The sequence below is a fragment of the Myzus persicae genome, unplaced genomic scaffold, assembly GCF_001856785.1.
Source record: "Myzus persicae strain clone G006 unplaced genomic scaffold, MPER_G0061.0, whole genome shotgun sequence".
Classification (NCBI taxonomy): domain Eukaryota; kingdom Metazoa; phylum Arthropoda; class Insecta; order Hemiptera; family Aphididae; genus Myzus; species Myzus persicae.
In genome coordinates this window covers 79328-106883 of record NW_019102521.1, presented here as the reverse complement: position 1 = coordinate 106883, position 27556 = coordinate 79328, and the positions used below count along the sequence as shown (strand labels likewise).

Below are 27556 nucleotides of genomic sequence, written 5' to 3'. Positions count from 1 at the left end.
TTAAAAATTGGAAAATGGTTGAAAACCTAAAAGGTTTACTTATTTTCTATATATATATAATCAATAATTGTAACTAAAAACTATGTGGAAATTTAAAATTACTGCTATCTTAGAAAGATAACTATAAATATAATCCTACCTAATAATAATGATCATAAATCGAGTAAAACGGTATTGAGAATTGACATTATGAAACTAGTCCAATGTAATTACACTGCAAAATGCACGTGCCACCGTTAACCATATAATAGGCAGGTAGCGTTTAAGACTTAACGCATATCCGGAGAGTACAGCGGATGGAAAAAGCTTTGGCAAATCCTATGACTATTAAACGACAAAAGAGTTGGGCTGTACGCGAATGTACCCAATACATTTTATTGTAAGACATTGATACTTATATGTCCTAATTCGAAGTACTTAAGGATGTCAAATAGACTTACAAACATATAACTGCGGATGTTAGGGCGTCATTCCGCCAAGTCGATTCCATACAGACAAGACTGTGAGTTTATCAATATACTTGGATAATACCTTGTATTATATTACCGTTCACTATAATTAAATACAATACATCTATAACACCATGGATAATCACGAGAACAATTTTACATGGACAATAATTGACGTCAAGGACAACAAAAATTACTTTTATAAGTACAGTGACTATTGTATATTATTATACATATAGCATATCAGATACATGTATTGTATAATATTGTCGCAATAATCTATAAGTACCTACGTTTAAGCTGCGGTCCCTAATTCATTAAGTATCTTATATTTTACAATACTAAGTGTTCAACCAATTGTTAAATTAAAATCGTAGGTATAATTAAATTAAATATAAAATCTAATTAAATACAATTAGGCATTTGTATGGTTGACACATTACATATCACTTTTTACACCATATACAAATGTAAATAAATACCTAGTAGATTCTTATTATGTCTGACGTCGACATCCTGAATTTATTGTTATCTCTTACTTAAGTAAAATCCCCTTGAAATTACCATTGCCAGAGTCCGGGTTTTTAGGTTCAACACAATTTGAAATATGCTTGTATAATATTTGTCTTATTCTCTTAAAAAGGAGAATAATATATAAAAATTAATGTGGCATAGAAATATGCTTTAATCTTTAAATTTATTTTTTTGGAAAAGTTACGCATATTTGTAAGATGAAAAACTAATAATTATTATAAAATGTGATAAAAATTCATTGCAAAATAAAAGAAAAAATTATTACTTTTTTGTATAAGTTGGTTTCAAAATTAAAATTACAATCGTAGGTAATTGATAATTCAAGTACAGATGTATTTTTTTCTCGACAATAACAAAATATTCCAAGATATGTTAATGAAACAAAACATAGCCCAACTATCCTGAAATATTCAAGAAAACTTCTTGTAAACTCTGAGATCGTCAATTACCTTCTTCATTCTTGTAAAACTGTATATTATGCTCGGTGATGTGTGTAAAAACATAAAAATCCGGACCATAACCAATACTAACCAATACAATAAAATACCAGTATAGGTATACGAATGTACAATAAAATTCAATAGGATGTCTAGACATTTTTTGATATCTTGAACTTTTTTTTTCACCTTCGAAACTCAACACGGCGAGATTTTACAGTTATAATATAATAATATAGTACAATTATTACCTATTTATATTATTAAACATCCTCTTAAAATCTAATCCACTCGTGTCTATAAATTTTGCAATTGCAGAAATCCGTCATGTCCATCGTGTGCGCTTTGCTGGCGACGTTGGCGTTCCGAGGTTCCTGTAACGGCGTCCGAGTTGGATGCTGTATCAACACTGTCGGTGGTTGACCGTTGACGTACGTCGGCAGGTCGGCAGATCCAAGTGACGCTCAGGGAAGCTCTTCCGCTGTACAGGATGGCCACAAAGGGAACTGTCAATCTGATACTGATCATTGGAAAAGTGCTAGAGCCACGCCGCTCGTGGGCGCCATTATCGAATCGCTGCTCGTCAACGTGTCTAAAGGCATCAAATGGGCGATCACGTACTTGTTGGCCACGGGTAACTAATATCCTATATCCATATAATAAAATATGAATATATATTAAACAATACTCTGATCCTGTACAGACATGATTATATTATTATGAGTTTGAAGGATTGTCAGTGATTTGTGATGATTGTTGGTGGAGGGATGCACTATATGAACTATACAGAGGTGACCAAACTGTGATGACACGCTATTTATTTTTGTTATGAATAAATTAAAATTAACTATTGTTAATAACAATTCTGTATTCGTGTGCAAAATAAAGTTTGATTGGTATGTTGTGGGTCGCCAAAATGTAATACATTTCCATAGTGGGTCACACCGAAAAAAGTTTGACAACCTATCACCTGGACTCTATGGCTTTTGATTTGATTCACTTCACCACTGAAAATTATTAATAACCTATAGTAGATTATAAACCTACCTAAAAAATTAACGGCCTTACGTCTGTTTTTTGAGGCATTTTCCCGTGTAGATGTGTCGAGGAGAGTAGATATCTAGGTAATCTGAAATCACATAAAAATATTATAGGTAATACACATATTTCGAAAGGGTGGAGACGATGTTAGGGTTTGAAAATTCTGGACTAACCCATAATATTTCAATAATATATACTAGACCCGTTTTCTGCGCAGGATTCGACACTTTGTACCAGCGCTAGAAGACCAAGGCGGTGGTGGTGGTGGCGGCGACGACAACGAGGACGGCGATGTCGATGTGGAATACGAATCGCTTCGGAAAAGGCCTAGAGGAAGCTCGTGAGTCTGCTGCTGCACAGCTGCAGGACTATAAGCCTGTACCGGTGATACAGCGATCGACGGCGGCGTTGGCGACCACCTCATGATCACTCGTCGCATCATCTTTATTAATTATTTATTATGTAAACCACTAAACCATGAAGCAAAAGTGTATTAAAAGTCTGTCGGGGTTGCCGGGGGGCATGCTCCATGCTATTTTAGTTGATATGAATTATTATATCACTTGTAAAAAATAAATAAACACTATGTGCTGCATTATCGGAGATTTTTGATTTTGGCCCACCCCAGTTTATATTTCTGCAGGCACTCGTGTCGTTCGATCAGAATTGTAACACCACTGAGCACAATACATAATATAATATACCTGCGACCTTATCGAGTTGCGTACCATACACGTGTCGCACATAATATATTTATTTATGTACACGGTTTTATTGGCGAAATTAAATATTTATTATTTACATGTCCAAATAAACATCGAAAACGCGCACTCGTTCGTGTACACAGCAAATATATTATATTAAACAGTTTAGGTTTTTCGCCGACGCGGTACGAACATTAATAGCACAGGTACACTACAATATTACAATGATACACATCGTTGTAGGTATAGCCTCGAATAACTTTCATTGAACCTAACCTAACCTAACCTAACCCATTGAACCCGTAAGAAACTAATAAGTAGGTATCTTTAAGTGTAACCTATCTTGACAATAGTTTGTCGTCGTCACACATTTATGTTATTTAGCCTAGTCAAAGCAGTCGTAGGCGAAACGTTTAAAAATATGTATTTTAAATAAAATCGTCGTAGATATACCTACCCGTTATAAAAATGTTTGAACATTCTTGGACTCCAGATGAGATAAACAGCGATACGAATATGCAACGTATAAAGTACAAGTGCAATATGTTTGCCGTAAGTACCCACTTAGAGAGCCTTAATAATTATTAAGGCACTCTATACCTACTTACCTACGACCATAGATCTTATACTAGGGAACTAGATAATAACTGTGTATGACAATAGCATTACGAGTGGCGTAACATCTTGCAGTGAAGTAGGCTATCATCCTTACGATAAAATACAAAATAAAATTAAAGGTCTAAAAATCTTACTCTGCACTACAGTTCGTACGAGTAATCAAAAAGTGCTCTCTATATTGTAATTCTTTCCACACACTCGTGATGGCTTGTCTAGTAGCGTGAGGTCTATGCTTACAACCTACATACCTATATGGGGCTATATACAGCCGCTTTTTACAAGCAATTATTGTCTTAGAATTTAGATTGATGATGTGATTTTGTAACCAACCCATATAATACTCAATTTCCCTGCCCACCTGTCTAATTTAAACCACATACAATCACTTATTTGAGGTCCACACCTTCATAATATAAGACTTTAAAAATATAGGTACAGTACTTACCCAAAGTGTCTATACCGAATGTTTTTAAATCCTATACTATAGATAATTTATAATAATTTGTATTACCTGCTGTCGATGGTTTTGAAATTGACTCCTCAAAAATATATTGCCATCGTTCTGGAACCTTTGATTTCGAAATCCGTTATGCGGTTTACTTCCTAAAAGTTTGATACGTTGAACGCTGGCGGTTCGATTACAGATTAACAGTTATGTATGGGATAGGTGCTTTGCAAAGATGTTATGCTCATTTTCAGATTTCTCGACAACTTTCGAAAAATCCACGGAAATAAAAGGGAAAACCCGTTTTGTAGTTTGGAAGTTCCCCGCCATTTTCAGGTAAACCGAGGTGGTTGTGTTTGGTTTTTTTTTAATGTAAAGGTTTATAGATCAAGGGCACACAGCCCAGTGACCTTCCAAACTCCTATAATAATACCTGGTTAGGTTAGGTTACCTAAATTATGTTTCTTTCCGTATTAAATAATAAATATTATATTATAAATTATAAAATAGGTACAGCAGTAGCCTGAAGTGTGTGCATACTTGTTATGTTAATTGTTTAATCATTGAACAATAAATGAAAAATATAAAACTATAATAACAATTAACAAGTTCAGGTAAACAAATTTGTTAAAAATTGAAGATAATAATATTTTATTTTCAAATTGATAAGACTTGAAATGGGTAATGCGATAAAAAAAATATAAATGCATAACTATAATTAAATAGCATAATAAGTATACTACCTATTACTTATGTCATAATCATAGACCCTCTTGGCAGGGGGGGGGGGGCCAGAAAATAGTTAAAACTATATTTTATATATTTTACTTTATTAGTCCAAAAATAAGATTCTTATCTATCTTAGTGCCAGCATATTACACTACTATACAAGGTAATCACTATAAAAATTCCTTCTTTTGAGAGTTAGGAAATCGATAATTCAAGGAATTATATATTAGATGCAATAATAAAGTACGGTCTACAGGAGGGGCAGTTGCATACCCTGCCCCTCCCGTAGTACCGTCTATGGTCATAATATAAAGTTAACAAAATAATTAAGTTCTAAATGACAGCTTTCATACCTAGCTATTCTCATTTAAAATGTTTTAAAATATTGTATATTTAAGCAAATTGTTTGAAATATTTAAACCTAAGGTTTGTTTTCAAATTATTAGCTAACACTAATAATCACAACGCTTTGGTTTAATTTTAAGGTATTTGAGCCTGATAACAATTTATCATATAAGTAGGTTGCAAAAAATTCAAACTCTCCATAGTAAATATTAATTAAATTATAATGTATTATAGACAAAGATTTATAAATACAAATTGCTGTGTGGCAATAGATTAAATTATTGATATACTATATGCAGTAAAATTTTTTTTTATTAAAGTGCAGTATTTTGCAGTGTATTATGAAGTTATTTTTCAAGGTTACTACGTCTCAGTCTCAAATCTCAATAATAATATTATTTATTAATTGATTAATGTTTATCAGATATTTACAATTTTGTTCTGCTTGTATAGTGATTAACTGAAAAAAGTTATTTTATTACTATAGAATAAATTGTATTCAATAGCAATTGATTATTGTTACAATGCTAATAAAAAGGCTCCCAAGCAACATAACACATTGATTTTTATTAATACCTATTGAAATTATAAATTTTAAAATACTTTAACACAATTTATTTTGATATTCAAAAATTGAGTAAACGATAAGAAAAAATATATTGTAGGTATAATGTTTTGGCAATCATTGATATCACCCAGTTTCTTAAATCAAGCCTTATAGTGTATACATTATATATGATTATATATTATAATTTAAAATAATATAAAAAAATAACACCGTATATGAACAAATTAAACACAACATTTATTAATCGCAATAAGAACCCATCGTAGTTGGGTGGTGTTTCATTTTGGTCAAACTTAATCAGTACAAATTGACCGTTTGTTTGATAATATTACTAATATCGATTTGGTCATAATACAAATGTACAATATGATAGACAAAGCAATTAGTTATAATTCATAATAATAATAATAATAATAATAATAAAAACAAAATCAATGAAATTAATTTATACTATGAAACAATAGTATATTGCTTAGGTAATTTTTTTCTTAATAATACTAAATTAGAGGTACAAGACATTTTATGTACAATTTAGATTTTTATTATTAAATGTAGACATAACTTAAATACAACATTTTAACAAGTAACAAATACTGCTAAAATCCTTTGATTTGCAAACAATATGAATAAAAATAACTAATAAACAAATGGTTGGCTAAAAAAAAAAAAAAGGAACTTGTAACTCTATAATTGACATGTTTGGTAGTGGTAGTTCTAAACATTAATGTAGAGGTAACTAACAAAAATGATTGAAATAACTTTAAAGTTTGAAATTATACTTAAAATAAATTGCTGTAATAATGAAAAACAAAATATTTTATTTACGAATTATAGAGTAAAAAGACACATTTGATAAGTATGAAGTGTTTTTTAAAGAAAAATATAATACGTTACTCATGGCAGTGACCATTTCATCTAAAGGAAAATTGTTTGCTCAGTTGATTTTAACATATACATTTTCTAGTACTTTGGGTAATAGTCAAACATGCCTAAAAATGTATATAAATTTAATGGAATACATAATTCGAGATCAATATTATGTACATTAAAATGATTAATGCGTGGATTAATTAAAAAAATTTAAGGTGCTGGTAAATAATTGAAAATTTGAGTTAAAAAAATAATTTAGAGGTTACTTTGAGAAAATATTATAGAAAGTGGATAATATTCTATATTATAGTAATACAAATAGGAATGATTGATCTTCCGTAATTATTTACACAGATCTTATTTTAATTTAACAAGACAGGATTTTCAAAAAGATACTGCTACGTTTACTTACTATTTAATAGTAAAAAGAATAAAATGAATTAACTAAAACTTTGAGCATAATAACATTTGAAATATAACACATACAATTTTAACAGTTGCTTTGTTTTTATACACAATCATATTTTTGAGCAATATATAAAATTATTAATTAGGTAGGCAATGGTTAAAAAAAAAAGTTAAGAAAAACAAATAAAAATATAACTTATCAAGAGAAACAAGAAAATTGTACTAAAATTGTTAAGTGTAATATAAATGGACTTAAAATATATTTTGGCCCTTGTTTTTTGTCCAACAAATTACAATAAAATTTAATCATACGAATTTCTAATTGAAAAAAATTTATCTAAGATTTGTTTAACAAATAATTGGTATTGTTTTATTAAAAAATAACAGCCAGTGAGAATATCAACCGTCTACTGAGCCACTGGTCAGGTAATGTAATTTTTTTAGTACTGGTAATAATTGTTAACTGAAAATTAAAAAAATATATATGTATATTAATAAATGTAAAATACAAATTTTAAGATTATTTGAATTAAGTATTAATTAAGACTAAATTATATTTTCTTTTGTAGAAAAATCACAATATTCAAATAAGTTTTGAATTGTAATATATTGTAGGCCAGTTGGAATAACTGTTATTGTGCACAATACAATTACAAACACTTGTAAGTATTGTGTCTGTCTAAAACCTTGTCCAAACTGGTAAAAATGTACGTTATGCTTACAAGTTTTTCAAAAATGTTTACCTCACTACACATAATATACGTACGTCGGAAATGGGTCTTTTTGTGCCACAACATATATTTATGGAGTAAATATCACACAATATACATTTTAATAAGTGTGAACCCAACTAAACATACAACTTATAAAAATTGTGTCCAGCAGATTTATGTTGTAGAGTAATATTAAAGTCGACTGACCTATTAAAAAAACTTAGGGTAAAAAACTAAGGTAAAAATATATTTAGAATTTATACATTAGTTTTAGGTTATTTTAATTTTCAAATAAGTAATGAGACTTTAATATAGCAATATTTTACACTGTTGCTAAATAATATATAATATATATATAATATTTATTTGCTTAAAATTGAAACATAAAAAACTGATATACATACTCAGACTTTTAGTTTAACCTTATATGGGTAAATCATATAAATGTTAACTAACAACACAAAATTGGATCTGTAGAACACAAATTTACCACCAGATATGTTGGATGGAGATAGTAAATGGAAATGTGATTTACTCTTCATTTGTATCCATTACAATAATTGTTAATTTGTAATACAGAAGAAAACAAAGTAGAGCTATCATTAATTAAAAATGAAGTTTACTTTTTAGTAGGATAATTTTTTTATTTTGGCTTTGGCTTTATTTTTGGCTTCTTTAGTGTAGAAATAATGAAAAATATTGAAGATGGAACACTGAGCTATGATTTTATTTATTATTTATAAGGTTATGAAAACACAAATGTAACACATTCGTGGCCACTTAACTTCTATATCAGCACTTATATATTTTTTAGTAGCTGTAAACTGACGTAACTTTTTTATTTAGAAATATAAGATGAATGACTTCACAATCTCTTGAAATATTAATCTAAAATTACTTCCTGAAAATTTAGGAATGAACTGCATCATGCTTGAATGATAAATATTACATTTTGGAATGATGATCTCATAATGAATAACTTAAAAAATAACCTAACAATATACATAAATACATTTATCAGATTTAAAAAGTAATAACTTCATTCTTTAAAAAAATAGAGCACAAATTACTTACTCGACAATCAAAATGGAATACCTCGTAAGGCAACATCTGCTAAAGTTTGTAAGTTGACATTGGTGTCAGACGAAGTAGGATCTATATAAACATACATTATAACAATCAATAAACATTGAATTTGTGTTCAATAAAAATAATATATCTTGTATGTATACTAACTTGTATTATTTTGACTTTCAGCAAATGTTCGTGATACACGCTTTTTATAGTGAACATGTGTAGAGGTACTACTAGTACTGGATTCTGGACTTGATAATCTACTGGAACTAGCTTCTGAAGATATTGGTGAAGGCAGTCTTTTAGGTTCCTCAGCAGTTTCACATTTATTGTCATTTTCACTAAAATTATATAAAATAAAATAAAAATATTGATATTTAATCAATTAAGCAATAAAAAAAATACATACTTTGTTCTAAAACGTTTTTTAGGAACTACCATGATTGAAGTAGAATCTAGTTCTTTAGTTATATCATCAGAACTAAAAAAAAAAAAAATTATATGTTAAATACATTACAAAATAAGTACATGATATATTGTGTAATAACTAATATGAAACATACATCTGTTTTCTTTTATTATCTTCAATTATTTCGTCAGTGTTTTCTTTTAGTTTGCGCAGTGCAGCTGCTTTGGCACTATTTCTTGTTTCACGACGAGATTGAATTGGTAATGAACTTATTTCAGGAGCTTGATTATTTTCTTCTTTTATGTTACATTTCTTACCCTTACGACGTTTTGTAACTGTATCATCAGTGCTCACTAACTTTTTTGGTCCCCTAAAAAAAGATCGATTTGATTAATTTTTTTGATTATTAATAGATTTTTCAGTAATTACATTTTTTTATTTTGACGTTTTGATAATGTATCGTTCATGAATTGTTGGTAACGTACTCCTTTACAAGCCCTATTTATTCTTCCTCTAGGTTCATTTACTTCAATTTGTTCAATTAAGTTAACTGGTAACTGTTCAATCACTGTAGGGGTTTCTATAACGTTTGAGTCATTTGAGTCTTCTTCATTACGCCTTAAAGTGAATTTTTTGTACCCAGACCGATAATATGGTTCAGTCTTTTGATCTTGAGCAGTTTGAACACAGAGATTCATATTTTCCTCGGTGTCTAAATTATTATTCTTGGTAACATCACCAAAAGTACGTTGTAGGAACTCAGATGCTTCAGTATTTGGCTTTTTAGGATCGTCCTTGAAAGCATTACGGCATTGAAGAATAGTCTCTTTTAGGCATTTAGTAGATACCCCTAAATGGTTAGTAGGAGAGTGATTTTGGGAAGATAAATTTCTTTCTGCTGTATCAATTTGATCGGCTTCCTATAAGATTAAAAATAATATACAATAGACTTTTTTAGTGGCAAAACCATTAACCAATTTCTATGCCTCAACTATGAGAGCAGACATTGAAATCATACATTTTTAAATGATACAATTTATATACAATAATGAAATACATACTATGGAGCACCTTAACTTCTTTATATAAATACAGGTTGTCATATATTATAGAAACCTATATATTAATTTTAAGTAGTGGGGTTATGTAAATTATTCCACTATCCCAACCTTGAAATCATTAACTTTATATGTTTTACCCGATTTACATATTAAGATATTGCCAGAAATATTTTGGTGGTTAAGTGATAACTATTTTTTTCACTTATAGGGCTAGAAATGGTGAACAGTTTTAAGTTATTAATAAATAAAAAATTAGTAATATTCTACTAAAACGACAACTTAATCTACATGTATTACAAATATCTTAATTTATTAGTGAGTGTTAAAAATTAAACACTCATAGGCTACCTTCATACATTAGTAGCATTATAAATAATTACTAAAACAATCTTTAATCTCATGCTTAAACTGTGTTTAACCATAATTTTAATTAAACAACAGTACACCATAGACCTAAAAACTATAATTTAAACACTGTAAACGATTATAGGTCCATGCAGTGTAAAGATAGTATTTTAATTTGTGCATATACCTGACAAATTTTAAGGTCAATAAATCCATTATAATTATAATAAAATGAACACATTTAAAATCAAAGCAATTCAATAAATTGGAATATTACTATGTAAATGTGAGGTTAGATTAGAATGACAACAAAAGATTTTTATTTAATCATTTATAATTTAACATTTTGTTTACATTGTATTCAATAATAATACTGCTACAACTTTTACTGTTGTTTGCTATAGTAATCATGGATTAATTAAAACCATAAGATATATAATTAGTCATAAGTGTAGGTATTAATAATATTAAAAAAACTGTAAGAATATTTTCAATAAAGTTAAGTTAATGAATTAGGTACCTTATTAAATAACACTCAATGGTATGATTATTTAATAAAGCATCAACAAACATAGTACAAAACAGACTACAGAGTGGCTTTTTTATCGAAGAAACTATAAACCTTTTTAATGAAAATATTATTTTTTGTGTTTTTAAGTTGTTACAAATAAAATGTTTTCAGTTTTTTTTTATCTGTCATTTTTCAAGTTTCTACTTTTTAGTATGACAATATACATTTTTAATTTCTCATTCCATAGCAGAATAATTTTTGAAGTACTTTGATAAATAAAAATCAAACTTTGATCAAGTTGTTTATGAAATATAAGTATTTAAAGTTTAGATGGAGCAAAGTGGAATTTCAGTATTATCCAGCACAATGTAGGATCCTCCATTCATTTTATTATCACTAATAGTTTTTGAAATAACAAATGTTTTTCGATAAACAAAAATTATATATTTGATTTTAGATTTAAAAGAAGTCAAATGGAGAAAAATGAATTCTAATGAACTTAGTGTCAAAAAATATTATATTTTATTCATTCATTGTATTTTTTAACAGACTTTTATTAGAATGAAAAATAACTACATAAAATATAAAATATTTTTGATATTTGATTAATGATTAAACATTATAATTTATAACTAGGTACATGATTCATCAAATTATCAATCAATAATTATTTATAGAGAATAATATCTATATTCTAAAGGTACCAACCATTTTTTTTTTTTACTACTGGAAGTTATTTATGCTAAAAACTTAATATTAATAACTTAGATTAAAGATTTAAAATGATACATCTAACTGTACTCCTTATTGATAATTATCTAATGTAATACAAATTAAGGCATATTAATCTTACCATTTCAGCTTTTTCCAAAAACCTCTTTTTGGGGTAATAATATTTTATCTCACTAACTGTATCTTCCGCTTCGTATTGCATATCTGACCATGTAGTTGTATCCTTAAGATATGTTTCTTGACACTAAAATGTATAAAACAAACAATACAATGTAATAAAACAACAAAACAAAATAAATAGTTACTACATTGTGGAAAATAAATTGCCTTAAAATTAAACATTGGTAAATTCAATAAGTAATAAGTGCTTAAATAAATAAATACAAATTTCGTAAACTGATTAAATGTATTATTAGGATGTAGAAGATTGTTGGTTTAAAAAAGACTGAGTTAAATTATAATCAAGTAAGAACGCATTGAATATTTTTCTTCAATAAATTAGGATTTGAACTACTTTTCACAAAGAATAATTAAAAAACAATTTATTGTGACTAATATTTGACTATAACGAAGATAGTTACTTATCAGTTATCTTGGTATACTAAATAAATTACAGCCATATTTTAAAGAAAAAAAAAAATCATATCATAATTACAAATTTACTGCAGAAAATAAAACTGAAATATGATCTAATAGGCTTCTATAGTTTTTCAGATTTGGTAAACAAGTATTAACGTGAAGAAAATATTTATTGATCTACTATTTATTAAATTTCCTTACTGTTAATTTGAGATGAATATTTTGCGATGTACTATCAGACCAACTACTTGAGGGCATCCTAATATTGTTGTCACACGGTTCATTCCCCATTATTGAATTTCTACGTTGTACATACATCATCAGAGCTTTAATGGGTCTACAAGATTGAAAAGCCCCGTTGTGACTATTTTGATAAGAGTCTTCAAGACCAACATTAACGCTCATGGTAGTTAACAGATAATATAAAATATTATTTAACTAATAGATCAATTCGAAAGCTATATTAATGCTTTATCATAATCCAATCTGAAACATTAACACAAAAGGATAAGTTTCAAAAACAGTAATTGAAGTCACTATTTTTTAAACACATAATTCTGTACAAATTTCAAAAACAAACAAGACCGCTCTAATATTACGAAAATATCTAAAATTAGTAAAATTATAACCTGTATCCACCTTAATATCAACACATATTGAACATACAGATATAGGTTTTGGTTCAAATATTTACCTATACATAACACATATATTTTTCAGAATATTAAATGTAAAAATAACAATATTTTTAAAAATTTTAAAAGTTATCATGAAGAGTACACAGGTACTGCCTAGCACTCAATACAATAGTAACAGTAATCTTTGAAATTGCCAACAAATTTATTAGTTTTGTTAAATATTAACAAATTTAACTCTACATACTTACTAAAAATTGTCAATTCAATTAAAATGATATATTAAGTCACTTAATATAAGTAATCTAAGTCTCAATATATGGTAATAAAGTATATATTTGTTGAAAATGCAGTATTTAACATCCTCGTGTAGTGGTACTGTTAATCTTACCTAATTGTCAAATTTATCAGCAAAAGATATCTTGAATAATCTTATTTAAGTTATATGTGATTTGTAGACGACAAAAATCTGATGATCGAAATGTCCTTGTTCATCATAGATTACATCCATCATTAGGTAAATGTACCCACTCTTAGAATATTATCAGCTAAGTTTCGTTTCTACAAGTAAATGTGTAAGTTTTAACCATCTTTTATGAAAAGAAGATATCATAATAAAGTAATTAAAAGAGATGAAATGTCTAAACTGAAAGTTGAGACAATCTGAAAACACCAAATTCCCACCACCACCATGGAAGTCGACCCAATATGAAATTTTAATCACAAAAATAAAAGCTTCTGCTTCCTGGAAATTAAAAAATAGATTTAAATGAGCATCATATATATAATATATTATATATAACAATTGTTTGGAAATCCATGAAAACAAAAAAAAATTATCAGACTTGACATTTTCAGTTGTAATTTCTGGCTTCATTATGATTGTTGAGATATTTTGTTAAGTGTATTTCAAGTTCAAGAGTTAATGACACAATCAGCAAATTTCACTTTTACACTAATATGTTTGCGAAAAGCCTATGTTTACTTAGCCAAGTACAGAACCCAATATATATATATTTTTTTTTGTCATCATATCCAATCCATATTTTCCGTTCGCTTCTGAAAACAAGGATACACAGGCGATATAGGTAAAAATGTCGACGTAAACGTGTAAAAAAAGAAAAATCATAGCACGAGTGTCGTTTGTATTATTTTAAAAACAATGTTTAGTTAACACTAGTTAAATTCGAATGATAGTTGGGTATATTTACTATTTAGGAAGGTACCTAGTCGATAATTCACAAGTTGCAATACCATGCGCCGAAATTTTGCTAATAGAAGGGGAGAGAGGTGTTTACCTTCGGGCAACAATAACTTTCTCATTATTATAATTAGTTTCGTTTTCGTACATATTATTTATAGGTAAAAATATTTGTATACGTGTATACCTACCCGGGTCCCAAATAATCTAATGTAGAAATTGTATCGACCCGGGAGTGCCGAAAACGGCCGAGTACTACCCCCCACAACAAGTTGTTTCGAAAACGAGCAGCAGCAGAAGCAGGACGCGTCCAAACCAGACGTGAACGGTTACGCAAATAGTAAAAAATGCTTAGACCGGGTGACTATCCTCCGACGCCTATGATTATTGTCAATTTAATGATATTGCCGAAAACGACAAGCAACACTCGAGTAGGCATTAATTAAGTAGGTACCTATATACCTACCTAGGTACCATAATAACACTATACGACGGTATAGTACTGTGTGTAATACGATACATAATTATAAATATAATGTAGTATAATATAATATAATATAATATTATTAACAAACGATAATATTATATTAACGACTGGTCGCGGCGGTATTATTATTAGCGCGCACCGCACCGGGGCAGAGCGCGCGTCCGTGAGAATGTCAACCTTGAACGCTCGGATTTTGTCTCTATAAACTTGAAACTTGCGCGATCGACAAATCCGCCGAACAAATCGCAGGCACACACTACAGCAGCTCGGATGACTGTCGTACTCTCGAAGAAGTGATATACTACAATTAATACAATATAGGTATTAGGTAAAGGAGCGATACACATGCCGACGGGACGATGCCGCTGGCGGGCAAGCACGCGCCGACACACACACGCACATAAATATACATAATATATGATACATGTATATATATACATATATATATATATGCATAATACAAAGTACATAAATTGTAATAACGGTCTTCCGGGAAGCGGAAAACGAGAAACGATTTATATAGGTAATAACAGATGTAATATTGTAAATCACAAAAGTGATCAAAGAAACAATAATAATTAATAATAATCCTTTTTATGTAACGGGCACAGGACACGCCGCGGCGTGCCGACCCGAGGAGTTCGCTTACCGTTCCGGTTGTTATGTAGGTATGCGCGTTTGGAGTATAATATTGCAAAGCGATGGGTGTAGGCGGCCGCCGGCAGCTGCAGTCGTCGACCGCGGGAATTATCCTGAATCCTGGAAAACGAGCGACGGAGAGCGGAAAAAAAACAACCGAAATCGGAAAAACGAAAATCGGGTTCAACGGCGGCGGCACGTCGTCGTCGCACGAAAACTGGCGGCGAACAGAAGTGGAACGGTGGCACGGTGCACACCGCGGACGTATCGTTTGCTGGCGCGCGCGCACGTACGCATACACACTCAGACACGGGCGCGCACGCGAACCACCAACCGCACACGCTTACCGAACGCGGCGCGCAAGCGCAACCGCGATCTCTCAAACTGTCGCGCACACACACCTGTGCACACTACACACACACATACACACACACACACAGCATACACGCGCGCGTCGCGCCAGTGAAACGATTACGTTTTACACGAAAATTGTTTGATAAATGTCAAGTACAAGATTACAAGTCGGACGGCCCTGAACTAGGCATATAAATATGTGTGTAAAATGTGTATACACAATTACACACGTACGTGCCTGTGTGTGTGTGTGTGTGCGACGTAGGTAATTAACGCGCGACATATAATAATAATAATAATTATTATTATTATTGTTATTATCTGTAAACTATATGGGAACGACGCGGGTCTGCTGGCTACCGGGTGTTACGTGAGTCTCTGGCTGGCTGCAGCCTGCCACTACGGGTGCGTAAATGCACTAATGCGTGTCGAAATATCGAAATGACAATTTTATCGACGGGCTGTGGCGTGACGAGAAATATAGGCCATCGGGTGTGAGACGAATATAATATATAGGTAATCACTGTGCCGCCTGTACACCGCAAGAAATAAATATAATAATACCTTTCTGTCTGTCTCTATATTTCGAGAAAACGTTTGCGAATCTCGGCGGGCGACGACGACGACGGCGGTCGTGCCGAGCGACGTGGAGAGAACGACGAGGGGAGTGGGCGGAGGGGGAGAAAAAGTGGAACATATTGCACCATTACTTATATCATAACCGCGATCCTGACCCACTTACCACTGGGCGCATGCCGACGTCCTTAGAGCTTCGATTGTTCGTGCCGCCGACGGTTTTGCGCTGTCCGGACCAGACACCAATGTGGGAAATTCTCGATCGACCGTGCGCGGCAGACACTGCGCGAATCCCGAGGTTTTCCGGCCGGCAAGAACGGTTACGTTTTCAAAAGCGTGCAAAGGTTTTAAAAACTACTCCCGCACACCGTACAACAACAATAACAATAATAATAACAGTGTTATCTATATAGGTGGTATACGATGATAAACTCGTTGGCAACGAAAAATTCAAAAAACGGCCGCGACGATAAAAACGCAAGCGCACGTCGTATACGACTGTTTACGATTTAAAAGATATATCGTATTAAGTAATCGAACACGACATAAAAAGATGGTAGACCGCTTAAAATTGGACCTCCGGAAAATGGGCGGTCGAGATTTCTACTGTAATATGTATAGGTAATAACAATAATAATTCCCAACCTATTACGATAGAAATTAATATAATACTACTAAATTAATAAAACAACAATACCGTCGTCGGCGAGGGTCGACAGCCGCGGCAGACAAACACAGCTGACGCGGACGCGGAATCGTCGTCGGCACCACTAAAATATATTATAATAGTATTAACAAGAACGGATAACGGCGGCGCGGCGAAACCGAAACGCAACGGAGGAGGTAACGGCGACGTCGACGGTCGGTGTGTGCCGGACTGCCGGGCCGGCCGTGTTGCTACTCGGTACAGTGACGCGTGTGACTCGCCGCGCGAGCATGTGGGGGATAAGTGGATTGTGGATAACCGATCGGCGGCGGCGGCGGCGGCGGCGGCGTCTCGCAGCGTCCGGCTCCGCCGTGACGTCACGGCAGTCATCAGCTGTTCAGGGCCAATGGGTGGCGGCCCGCAGGACGTCCCCTCCTGCCACCGCCGACGGACGACGGCGCGTAACGAAGGGGCCGCGGGGAGGAGACATGCACGTCTGCGGCGACGTCGGTTTCGCGGCAATCCACACGCTCCTCGAGACGTACCTGCTGCAACAGCAGGCTGTCCCGAAGCGTGTACGGATAGCGTACGTGTTAAACGGTGTTCGCTGCGTGGTACGCGGTGTGGCACCACGCTTGTCCGATATACTGTTTATTAGGTACGCGGGGCGGGAATCGATACGGAGCGATGCCCTCCCGAGCGGCGAGTGCCCCATTAACGATATTTAAAAATATTTCGACAGAGTGGTACTAACTGTGGCAGTGGAACGAACGTTTTTTTTTTTTTTTTTTTATTAGATGTCTCCGTACTCGACTCCGAGCACATCATGTCGGGACACCGATTCGGTCGGGTGTCGGGGTGTGTCGGCACGCTACTATTTCACTGTCGGGCGCGTGGATAATGCGTTTCCGGGTTTCTGACGATCGGGTGCATCACCATCCGGCTGACCGTCGTCGGTATAGACGATTTGATAAAAATCAAAATACGACGATGGTCGGCTTAAAGTTAGGTAAACGGTTGAATAAAAAACAAAAACATTGGCTCGTATTGACGCTCCCCTCCCCCGCCCACCAATCGGTAAGTCCCGAGCATACGCGGCCGTGTCGTTACGGAACGATCTCGGAGGTCAGCGCTGACCAAAGCGAGACCAGATGTGCATTGCGTGATGTATTTTGTTATCGGCCGTCCAATACGGAATTGTGTTACGCGATAACTAGGTTTGCTGGGACAAACGTGACGTCACAACGCGTCTTTATTCCATTTTTTTGTCTTTTGCAATAACAATTATTATTATAGTACGAATTCCTAACATTTTGCCATTGATTAAATCCTATGTATAAGATACAATAATATAATAATAATACATAGTTAAGTAAGATATTATAATCATAGCGATTATTGACAAGTATATCCACTTCACATTTTATACATTCCTAAAAAATAACAAGTGGGTAAGTATAATATATAGCTGCTCCGAGGACTGAGATAACGCTGTTCGGAAAGAGTTAAAATATACGAATTGTGCTTATATTATAATAATATCGCTTTCTAAAATAAGTTTTTTTTTTAATTTTTGACCCATTTAATTTCTTGTAATATTTTTCATAGTGTAGGTAGGTATCCATCTTTATTAAATTGATGTTAAAATATTTTAAATTATTATTGACAAATTACAATAGTTCATTCTATTATTCTACATTACAACGTAGTATACATATAATATACTAGTAACTTGGATACATAATATTATATATTTTGATAACGTGTAAAAAATAAAAATCTTCCACACTAAAAGCGTTTAATAATGATAAATGGGCGTTAATAAACATAAAATATAAATAGGTACACAAAAATAAAAATGTATACATCACAAAAACTGGCCAAAATTAAAGATTTTCGTTTAGTTGTTTTCAGATTTAATCACGACATAATAGAAATTTATCATATCGTATTCGTTTCATTTCCTACAGTTAGTTTTTTTAAAATTGAATTGAAAAATGGTCTTTCTAGTTATATATTTTATACATAAATAATATAGTCTAATGCATATAGTCCATTCAATTAATTAATGCTACTAATTTGCCCGCATCTCTCGTGACCCACTTTTTAAACATTATATTAACATTCATGAAACTCAAGGGAACCCAGAGAATAAAGAAATCTAAATTTAAAATTATATGTATTATGTTAAATTACCTATATTTAATACATAAGAAAGCACGAATATGTATCAAATTGTTTTTGTCTAAAATATATGGGCAAGTGTATAAAGCTGCTGCATAGAAGTATGATGTTAAAAGGTTTGTAATACCTAATATAATATAATATAATATTTATGATACATTTATGCATAAATATTATATTATTATACACAAATAACCCAAAAAAATTTTATTCAGTTTATTATCTCCCTGTTTAGTGGAGTAGCCAGGATTATGCAAAAGGAATTTAAGTTTAAATTAAACTATGTTTTCGTACATAAATAATATAAATAATACATTTATTAGGGGGGAAAGCAAATGGTGGGGGAGAGTTTTGAATGCGCAAATCCCTCCCCAGCTGCGCCACTGTTCCTGCTTCGCATACATGTAAATTTATTATGGATGTCAGTTATTCAAGAATTTAAGTTTATTCCAATTTTTTTTTTGCGAAATAAATTTTATAAAATTCAAACGTAAAAAATGTAATTAAACTTTAACAATCGCTAATTATGACATGAATGTAAACTGCTTATAAACAATTAGTATGAGAAACCAGCATACTGCTATTATACATAGTATGATATTTGAGTAAAAATTAAAACGTATATTCTGCAGGTCTTATACACAATTGGAGAATAGAGATAACGATACTGATAAATGATAATGAAATAATGTTTTTATATTCACTAATTATTACTCATGCAAATATGAGTCGGTATAATACCATTATTTGGTAATAATTAATAAGTAATTACTTAAAATAATAAAAATTTGATCGAGTAAGAAACTAATAGGAAATTCAGTACGCGAGCAGCACGTATGTTAAGATGCACGCACATACGTACACTATATCGGGTATGGAAATCCAAAATTGAGATGTGTGTGGCGTAGACAATCCAAGCCCTTCTGTAGGCCACCGAGCGGGCCCTCGGCCCTGGTCCGAAAAAGAAAATTTTGAAGCAGGCTGACCTGGACCGTGAAAATGTATTAAAAGTGTGGGATGGCTGCTACTGGACTCAACAGGCCGGTCCAGCTGCAGAGGTCCAATAAGATTATCCAAATAATACACAAATTATATTTTTTTGACGATTCCCTTGTCGTAGCGATTAGTAACAGTAAATTATTACGTATACCACTATACCCTGAAATTCGTATTTTGGATTATTTAAAGGTATATGGGGAAAACAATCTATAAGAGCTTGGTCCGTCGTGCCAAGACTCACAGTCCAAATTCGATACTTAATATAGTGCATGTTCATATTATGCACATTGGGAACCTCTAGACAGAGATAACAAGTTCGGGTACGACGTCCCCTTAATAGAATAGGTACCTATGTCCTAAATTAGTCATTGTGAAATCATCATATTATACGATTATTGATTTTATTCTATCATATATTATTTTAATGCTTCAAAAACTGAGTTTGAATAAAAAATATAGTTTTTTATTGATTCATTTTTACAATCCCAGAATATTGAGAAATTTTACTCTTGACTTTAGATTCACTTTTCTATCAGATAATGTTTGATGTTGAAGATTGAAGCATTTTTATCGCGCTATGATATGGTGATGATTGGATGACACAAAAACAACACACACTGTAAAATCAAAATATTAATCGTTCTACTAAGAATTTTGTTGAACAAGGAAAATATAGTTAACGATAATTTTATTATTTTTATTTCCAAGTACAAATGTCAAATAATATATCAATGAACAACGATTATATTATACATTATAAGTTAATAGTTATCTAATTAATATATTACATAATGTTTGTGCTTCGTATTTATTTTTATTAAATAATTATTCCTAAATAGGAACTTTATTTTTTTTAACATTTGGTGAAACTAAAATAATCAATTCAAATTATTGTTTATCATTCACGACTAAATATTAGATTTACCATATACGTATGGGTACTGATAACTTTTTGGTATTTCAGTTAATGTATCATGTACAATGTATAATTTTAAACAATGAAAATAAATAAATAAACGTAATTTTACAACTGAAAAGCCTATAATACGTAATAAGTAAATTATTACTTATTAGTCATTATCAATAATTATAAATATTACTAGATAATATAAACTTCGACATATAAATAAAAATGTTAATCAATATTCTGTGTAGATATTAAATAAAATCTCATTTAGATTATAATTTCTAATTTCTTCATTAATTACTACAATTTTAAAAATAATTAATTGTTCATTAAAATATATGAGTAAATATAATAAAATAATGTACATATTAATGTATTATTATATTACTTATGCGCATATTATAATTAAAATATTAAAATTGATATTTGCCAATCAAAAAATAATACAGTTAATATTAAAAAGTAAGTATATATTTTTTTACTGTTTTATGGACAGCCATTGTATACCGTAGATAAAATATTAAAATGTAAAATGATCTAACAAAAACTGTATAGGCGTATAGCAGCTTATATATCAGGTATAATATGCACTTAACAGAGTGGGTTAAGACTAAACTAGTAAGTATATAAATATTAAGTACTTAAAATAGCTAAATATGATTGGTTATTTGTTGTAATTATGTGCTAATATACTTTTCAACAAGTGTAAATGGAAATATCCATTATTTTCTGATGGTCTAAATATTTATATAATTACTAGTAGTACACCAATACTATTGTCTACTACAGAACTTAGCAGTGGCGTTGCTTGGGAGTGGGAATTGAGGATTTTTCGGGTGTTGTTTCCCTCATTTTTTATGCAAAAAATATATTTGTTATATCCTATAGGTTTCTACACAATATATTGTCAATATTTTTATGTTGATGGACGGAACTTCTCTATTTCTCTATTTATTTTATTTATGTCAACGGGTGATTTTAATGTTTACAACCACAGTAAATCGTCGGAGGGTGCATCACTCAAACGATTTCTATATTTGTCTTTGATAAATGTTAACTTGCTAAAAGTCGCTTCGCACAAATATGTTGACCCAAAAAATGTTAAAATTGCTCTTTCATTTTGTAAAATGGATTGATACTGATTTTCTTTCAGTGTATTCCAAAATTATATTACATTATTTTAGCAAGAAAAATAAGATAAGATAAATAAAAGTTTTTGCATACGACATTACACAAAATCCAAAAAATACGTATTTTGTTATATTTACACTATTTAATTTTGAATTTTAGAACAAACAACTTAGTTATAGTGCGGGCCGCACAAAATTTGTCAAAGGGTTGCGTAGTGAGTACCTACTGATCTATAATAGTGATCTCTGATAGACTCGCGCACTTCATCGCGTGGTCAGGCAGTGCGTGTATTGGCTGCATTGCAGTTTACAAATCACTATTTACCATCAAAATGGTACTGGCTCGAGAAGGTAGGGTTGTATGTGAAGTTTTTTTATTCCACTGATTTATTTTCTAAATTTGTTTCATTATTTTACCTTTTGTGGTACATAATTTACTCATTATTTTTTACCCTCCTCCCCCCACCCAAATGAAATATGAATATACTACTGCATAGTAAATCTACAATAAAAATCTAGAATAATAGTTTTTATGAAAAAGTGACGAGTATTATATTATATCTTAATATTGTAACCTGTAGTAAATACTACATTTATTGAAAGACGTATTTATCATGACGTATGATAAAGTTGAGTGACTGTTGACGTAGTCTACTAATGAAGAATTCGAGACAATGACGAATAAAAATTACGCCTTACAAAACCACATTAATTATTTAAAGTTATATTTTATTTTAGTTATTTGTCAAAATTATCTATTTCGTCCACAAATGAAATACGCGGAACTAGTTTTTGTATCGAATGTATGAAAAACAAAGTAAATCAGTTTAATATGTATAATATTTGTCAAAATATTTTAAAATACTCAATTTTAATGAAATCATAGTATAAATAACATACAATATTAGTGAATGCTGATTTCTGATAATAACATTCCGTATTGGTCTTATTAGTTATTACTACATATTATATTAAATAGTTCATTGTTAAATTATATAAGAATACAATTCAAAAACTTCAAACTTTAGGAGTATAGACAATAATAATAATATTATAAAGTAAATTATATTCAGTAATTAATGAATTAATAATATCATAGTTGTATTTTATACAAAAAGCAGATAAAAATAGACTTATGATGTGACGTATATTGTTATACCTAACTTATAAATAACTATATAGCTTTGCTTGGTCTTGGCAAAGATTAAATAGTTTTAAGTGAATAATATTAGTTTAAATTAAATTAAATTAAAACGATAATTAGTGTCGTAACCAAAATCCAAAAGGCATTGAAAACATGTCGTATTTTAAGGGTGAAATCTCAGTCGTGTCCTATGGCTAAATTAATGTACACGCTTTTACTAGTGACATTATAATAAACATTGTAAACACTAAGCCATAAAATAAATCACAATAATATACAATTGAAGATAGTTATTAAATATATAATTTATTTAACCCGGTCAACATTGGGTCATCTACAATACTTCATCCTTTCGTAACAATTACAGTAGGCAATGACAGACAAATTGAAATAGCCCACAGCTATCTATAACAATCGTATAACATCTTACAAGATAAACAAATATATGATTAGTAGTCATTGTGGTTTTTATGCATTTTGATTTTCTATTTTCTTATCGCCTCCGTGTTACCGGCATAGCTGTACCGATCATAGCCCATAGCCCATAGGTAATAGGAATTAGGTGACGAATACGCGGATGTTCACGGGCTCGACTGCTCGAGTACTTATTGAAATCTTACTGATTATGAATGAACAAAATATTAACTTTTTTCCTGTGCACACACTTAACTTCTGAAAACTAAGTGCCTGTCATGGCAGAATGGCACCGTAATTGTGATTAAAATTGCAATTTCCATACCTATATTCCTATTTTCTAATATAATTATATATAAGACAATGGTAATAGTCATAAATAACCAATATGAAATGCCCTTTGAGATGAAACTTTTGAGTTCTACTCATACTATTTTATTTTTTCAGTTATTATTACCGTACTAGTTCAAAAATACTCGAAGAACGTCTTATACCTAAATATTATGTCTACATATTTTTACCGTTGGTCAATAATAATTTTTGACATTACAATTACATACTACGTTATGTCGATGATGGTTTTTTCTTCTCCATTCATCATACACGCAATACGCGACTATAACATATAACAAATTTACATTTCGTTGAATCCACACAAGCTTTAGCATCATTTTCAAACTATATCAATCATCGAATTAAGAAAATATAATACTATCTTTGATATTGTTGAATTTCTTTTTCATACTAATTAGTAATATGATTAAGGACCGTAGTGTTCTCAATTATTTAGATGTTTAATGTTTATATTAGGAGTATTCTATTAAATACTATATCATCCATAATACTGCTTTGATTTAATATTTTTGTAAAACCATTTTTAACTGTTTAAGTTGTATTGTCCTCAGTACCTACCAATTATATAAACACATTACACACATAATAACTCAGAAATTACTCGTTGAAATTTTGGTTTAGATACATCGAAATTTAAAAAAAATTATCCGCTTGAAGAAATTAAAGTAAAATAGGTTGGTACATGGTTCTTATTTAATAAAGACGATTGAATCGCTCTTTATTGTAGCAAAATTACTGAAAATGTGATATTTAAGTATACCTACTTAAAAATTACAAAAATCAGGATTTGAATTAATTTAATTATTCAAATTAAAAATTAATACTGAAAATGTTATTTTCCGATCAATTGATGTGTATCCATATTTTCCATAAGAAATAATTCAATATAATATATTAAATGTAAAGATGAGGATGAACATAGTAATTCGGACAGTATATTTATATATGAATTATGAATACCAACATTTATGATGTTATAGATAATAGGTAAAGGTGGTATTATACTGGTATATTGGGTCTACAGCATAAACTATAATAATATAGTAAATAAAGTGACAATATAAAAATATTCCATAATTATTTATATTTTTCAATTCGCAGATGGTATTTATTATTTTGATAATCACCTGATATCACTTCTAGGTGATTATCAAAAAACCGTTTTGAGGATCAATGACCTTTTATCAACCATAGTCCATATAGCTGGTATACCGTTTAAGAGTATATAACTGTGTACTTTACTTTATGGGTAGATAAAATTGTATGTCATTTTTATGAATTTAAATTTCCAAAAATAGAATGTGTTATAAGTGAGGCTCTTTTTCTTTCAAGTTTTCATGGTTTTTTTTTGATAATTAATACAATTTACAATTATATAGATATCCACAAAAGACAATGGCCATAAATATTAAGTTATTTGTATTTTAGGGATGTAAGAAAGTAATCAATTTGAGAGAAACGTGAACATTTTTAACTTGCCTAATCGTAAGGTTTTTACCATTTTTAACTCCTTGCGTGGAAAATGCATATTTTTTTTAGCAAATTCATCACTGGGTAGTCGGTAAAGATAAAAGGTACCTACCATACTTTAAAATCGAAGTATAAATAATAATAAAATTATAATGATATAATATGACAAACAGATATTTTAAATATTGTTTGATTAAAATATAATAGAATATTGCAGTTTAACAACTTCATAGTAAAGAAAATTAATAAATACACTAAGTTCAACGCTACATCTCACATTACATATTTTGTATACTTAATAGTTAATACTTATATTACATCAATTAATATTATAATATTGACTCAGAAGTCACTGCAGCAGTGTTGGACCTGTGAAAATGTAAATGTGCTATGTAAACGAATATGATGGACTAAGATAATACATTTATTAGTGTAGTTTTCTAAAGAAGTAAGCACACGGAATACCAGATAAGTAGTTCATAAATTATAATATTAATCTATTATCATATTATATTGTTTATATAACAGTTCTATACTAGCTGTTTTGGCTATAAAATTACCTGCATTAATAAATATACTATAATACCTATATAATATCATAAAGCCCGTAGGAATTATTATAGAATATCATTCGCAAACATTTAATATCTAAATAACGCGATATATTTTAATCTATACTTGTCAAATTTAAAATTTATTACGTGTGTATATCTTAATAATTTATTTTTTATATAAATAATTGTAGTGAATAAAACACAAAATTAAAATAAATGAGTTTTCACGTTTCCCGTGTAATATATTATTAATTTTTGTACAAATAAAGTAGCTCGACTTTTTGTAAATCTATAATGCGAGAAACTTCGATAGGCGTACTTCATTCACGTTATCAGTGTTCTATCCACAGACAGACTATTAAAATATAGAAGTCTGTGGTTCTATTACATCTATAATTGTATAATAATCACAGAGATAAATAACCATAAGTATACAATATTGTTATCTCGGTGATAATAACTAATTATCTGCAGTTAGTAGGTATACATAAGTCAATACGTCATAATGTCATATTACACTCATATTATGTGGACAATAATTATAATATAGGTAAGGAAGATTAAACACAAAAACTAACACTTATCATACAGTGCTACATTGAATAATACTTAAATACCTAATTAATATTAATTATTAGCTATTACCTATAGTACGAGGTACCCATACCTAATAACTGTTAGTACCTACTTAAAATAATGCCGATAACACTTATATTAGGTATATATCTATATATAGATCGTATAGATACATAAATAAGATATATATAATAAATAACTTATAGTGCTCAATGATATTAATATAAATAATAGGTAAAAGCCGTGGACCGCTACATGTAAAACGTGCGTTATGTAAATTTTAAAACGGTCGATTAAATATTATTACAACAATATTGAAAATGATCACTTACATATTTTGTTCCCCGTCTGAAATTCGTTTGAGATTCTGGCATGAGCAACAGGCAGTTATGTTTCGTGCACAGATATCACCAGCTGAATTCGTAGGTACCGCCTATATTAGAGAAAATAAATCATTAACGATGTTTAAAAATCGATAGATGGATACGGACGGCAGGTTGACGAATTGAAAGGTAAATTAAAAAGGTTTTATTTTAGTTTTGTTCGCAGTCGACTGCTAATATAAAATAAAAGTATAGATCACCTGAAATAGTATAATAGTGGGCAAGTCTATACGTAAAATAAAAAACTGTGAAAACAATTTACATGAATAATAGTTTCTAACCTATCGTCTAGAAATGCGTGCGGAAAACACCGGAAAATACGACACTGCAG

The 27556-nt window shown here is 30.6% G+C and overlaps 1 protein-coding gene and 1 pseudogene across 10 annotated transcripts; one reads left to right on the top strand and one right to left on the bottom strand.

Annotated features, from left to right (window-relative positions):
* The first annotated feature begins 1910 nt into the window (after nucleotides 1-1910).
* LOC111032426 lies at nucleotides 1911-2838 on the top strand (annotated as a pseudogene).
* Nucleotides 2839-7516: 4678 nt separating this feature from the next.
* Nucleotides 7517-27270, bottom strand: LOC111032416. 10 transcript variants are annotated; one of them, XM_022312730.1, is made up of 11 exons: nucleotides 15545-15661; nucleotides 14875-15196; nucleotides 13599-14266; nucleotides 12774-13058; nucleotides 12115-12237; nucleotides 9774-10264; nucleotides 9499-9714; nucleotides 9345-9416; nucleotides 9098-9276; nucleotides 8936-9016; nucleotides 7517-7611 (listed from the first exon to the last, which is right to left on the bottom strand). In XM_022312730.1, the coding sequence occupies exons 4-10, from the start codon at nucleotides 12975-12977 to the stop codon at nucleotides 8943-8945; spliced, it is 1359 nt and encodes a 452-aa protein (XP_022168422.1). In that variant the 5' UTR covers nucleotides 12978-13058; nucleotides 13599-14266; nucleotides 14875-15196; nucleotides 15545-15661; the 3' UTR covers nucleotides 7517-7611; nucleotides 8936-8942. The 10 variants fall into 10 exon arrangements, with proteins under 10 accessions (XP_022168422.1, XP_022168425.1, XP_022168420.1 ...); XM_022312733.1 differs by lacking the exons at nucleotides 14875-15196; nucleotides 15545-15661 and adding an exon at nucleotides 27175-27270; XM_022312728.1 differs by lacking the exon at nucleotides 15545-15661 and adding an exon at nucleotides 16631-17148 and having other exon boundaries at nucleotides 13599-15196.
* Nucleotides 27271-27556: the final 286 nt, after the last annotated feature.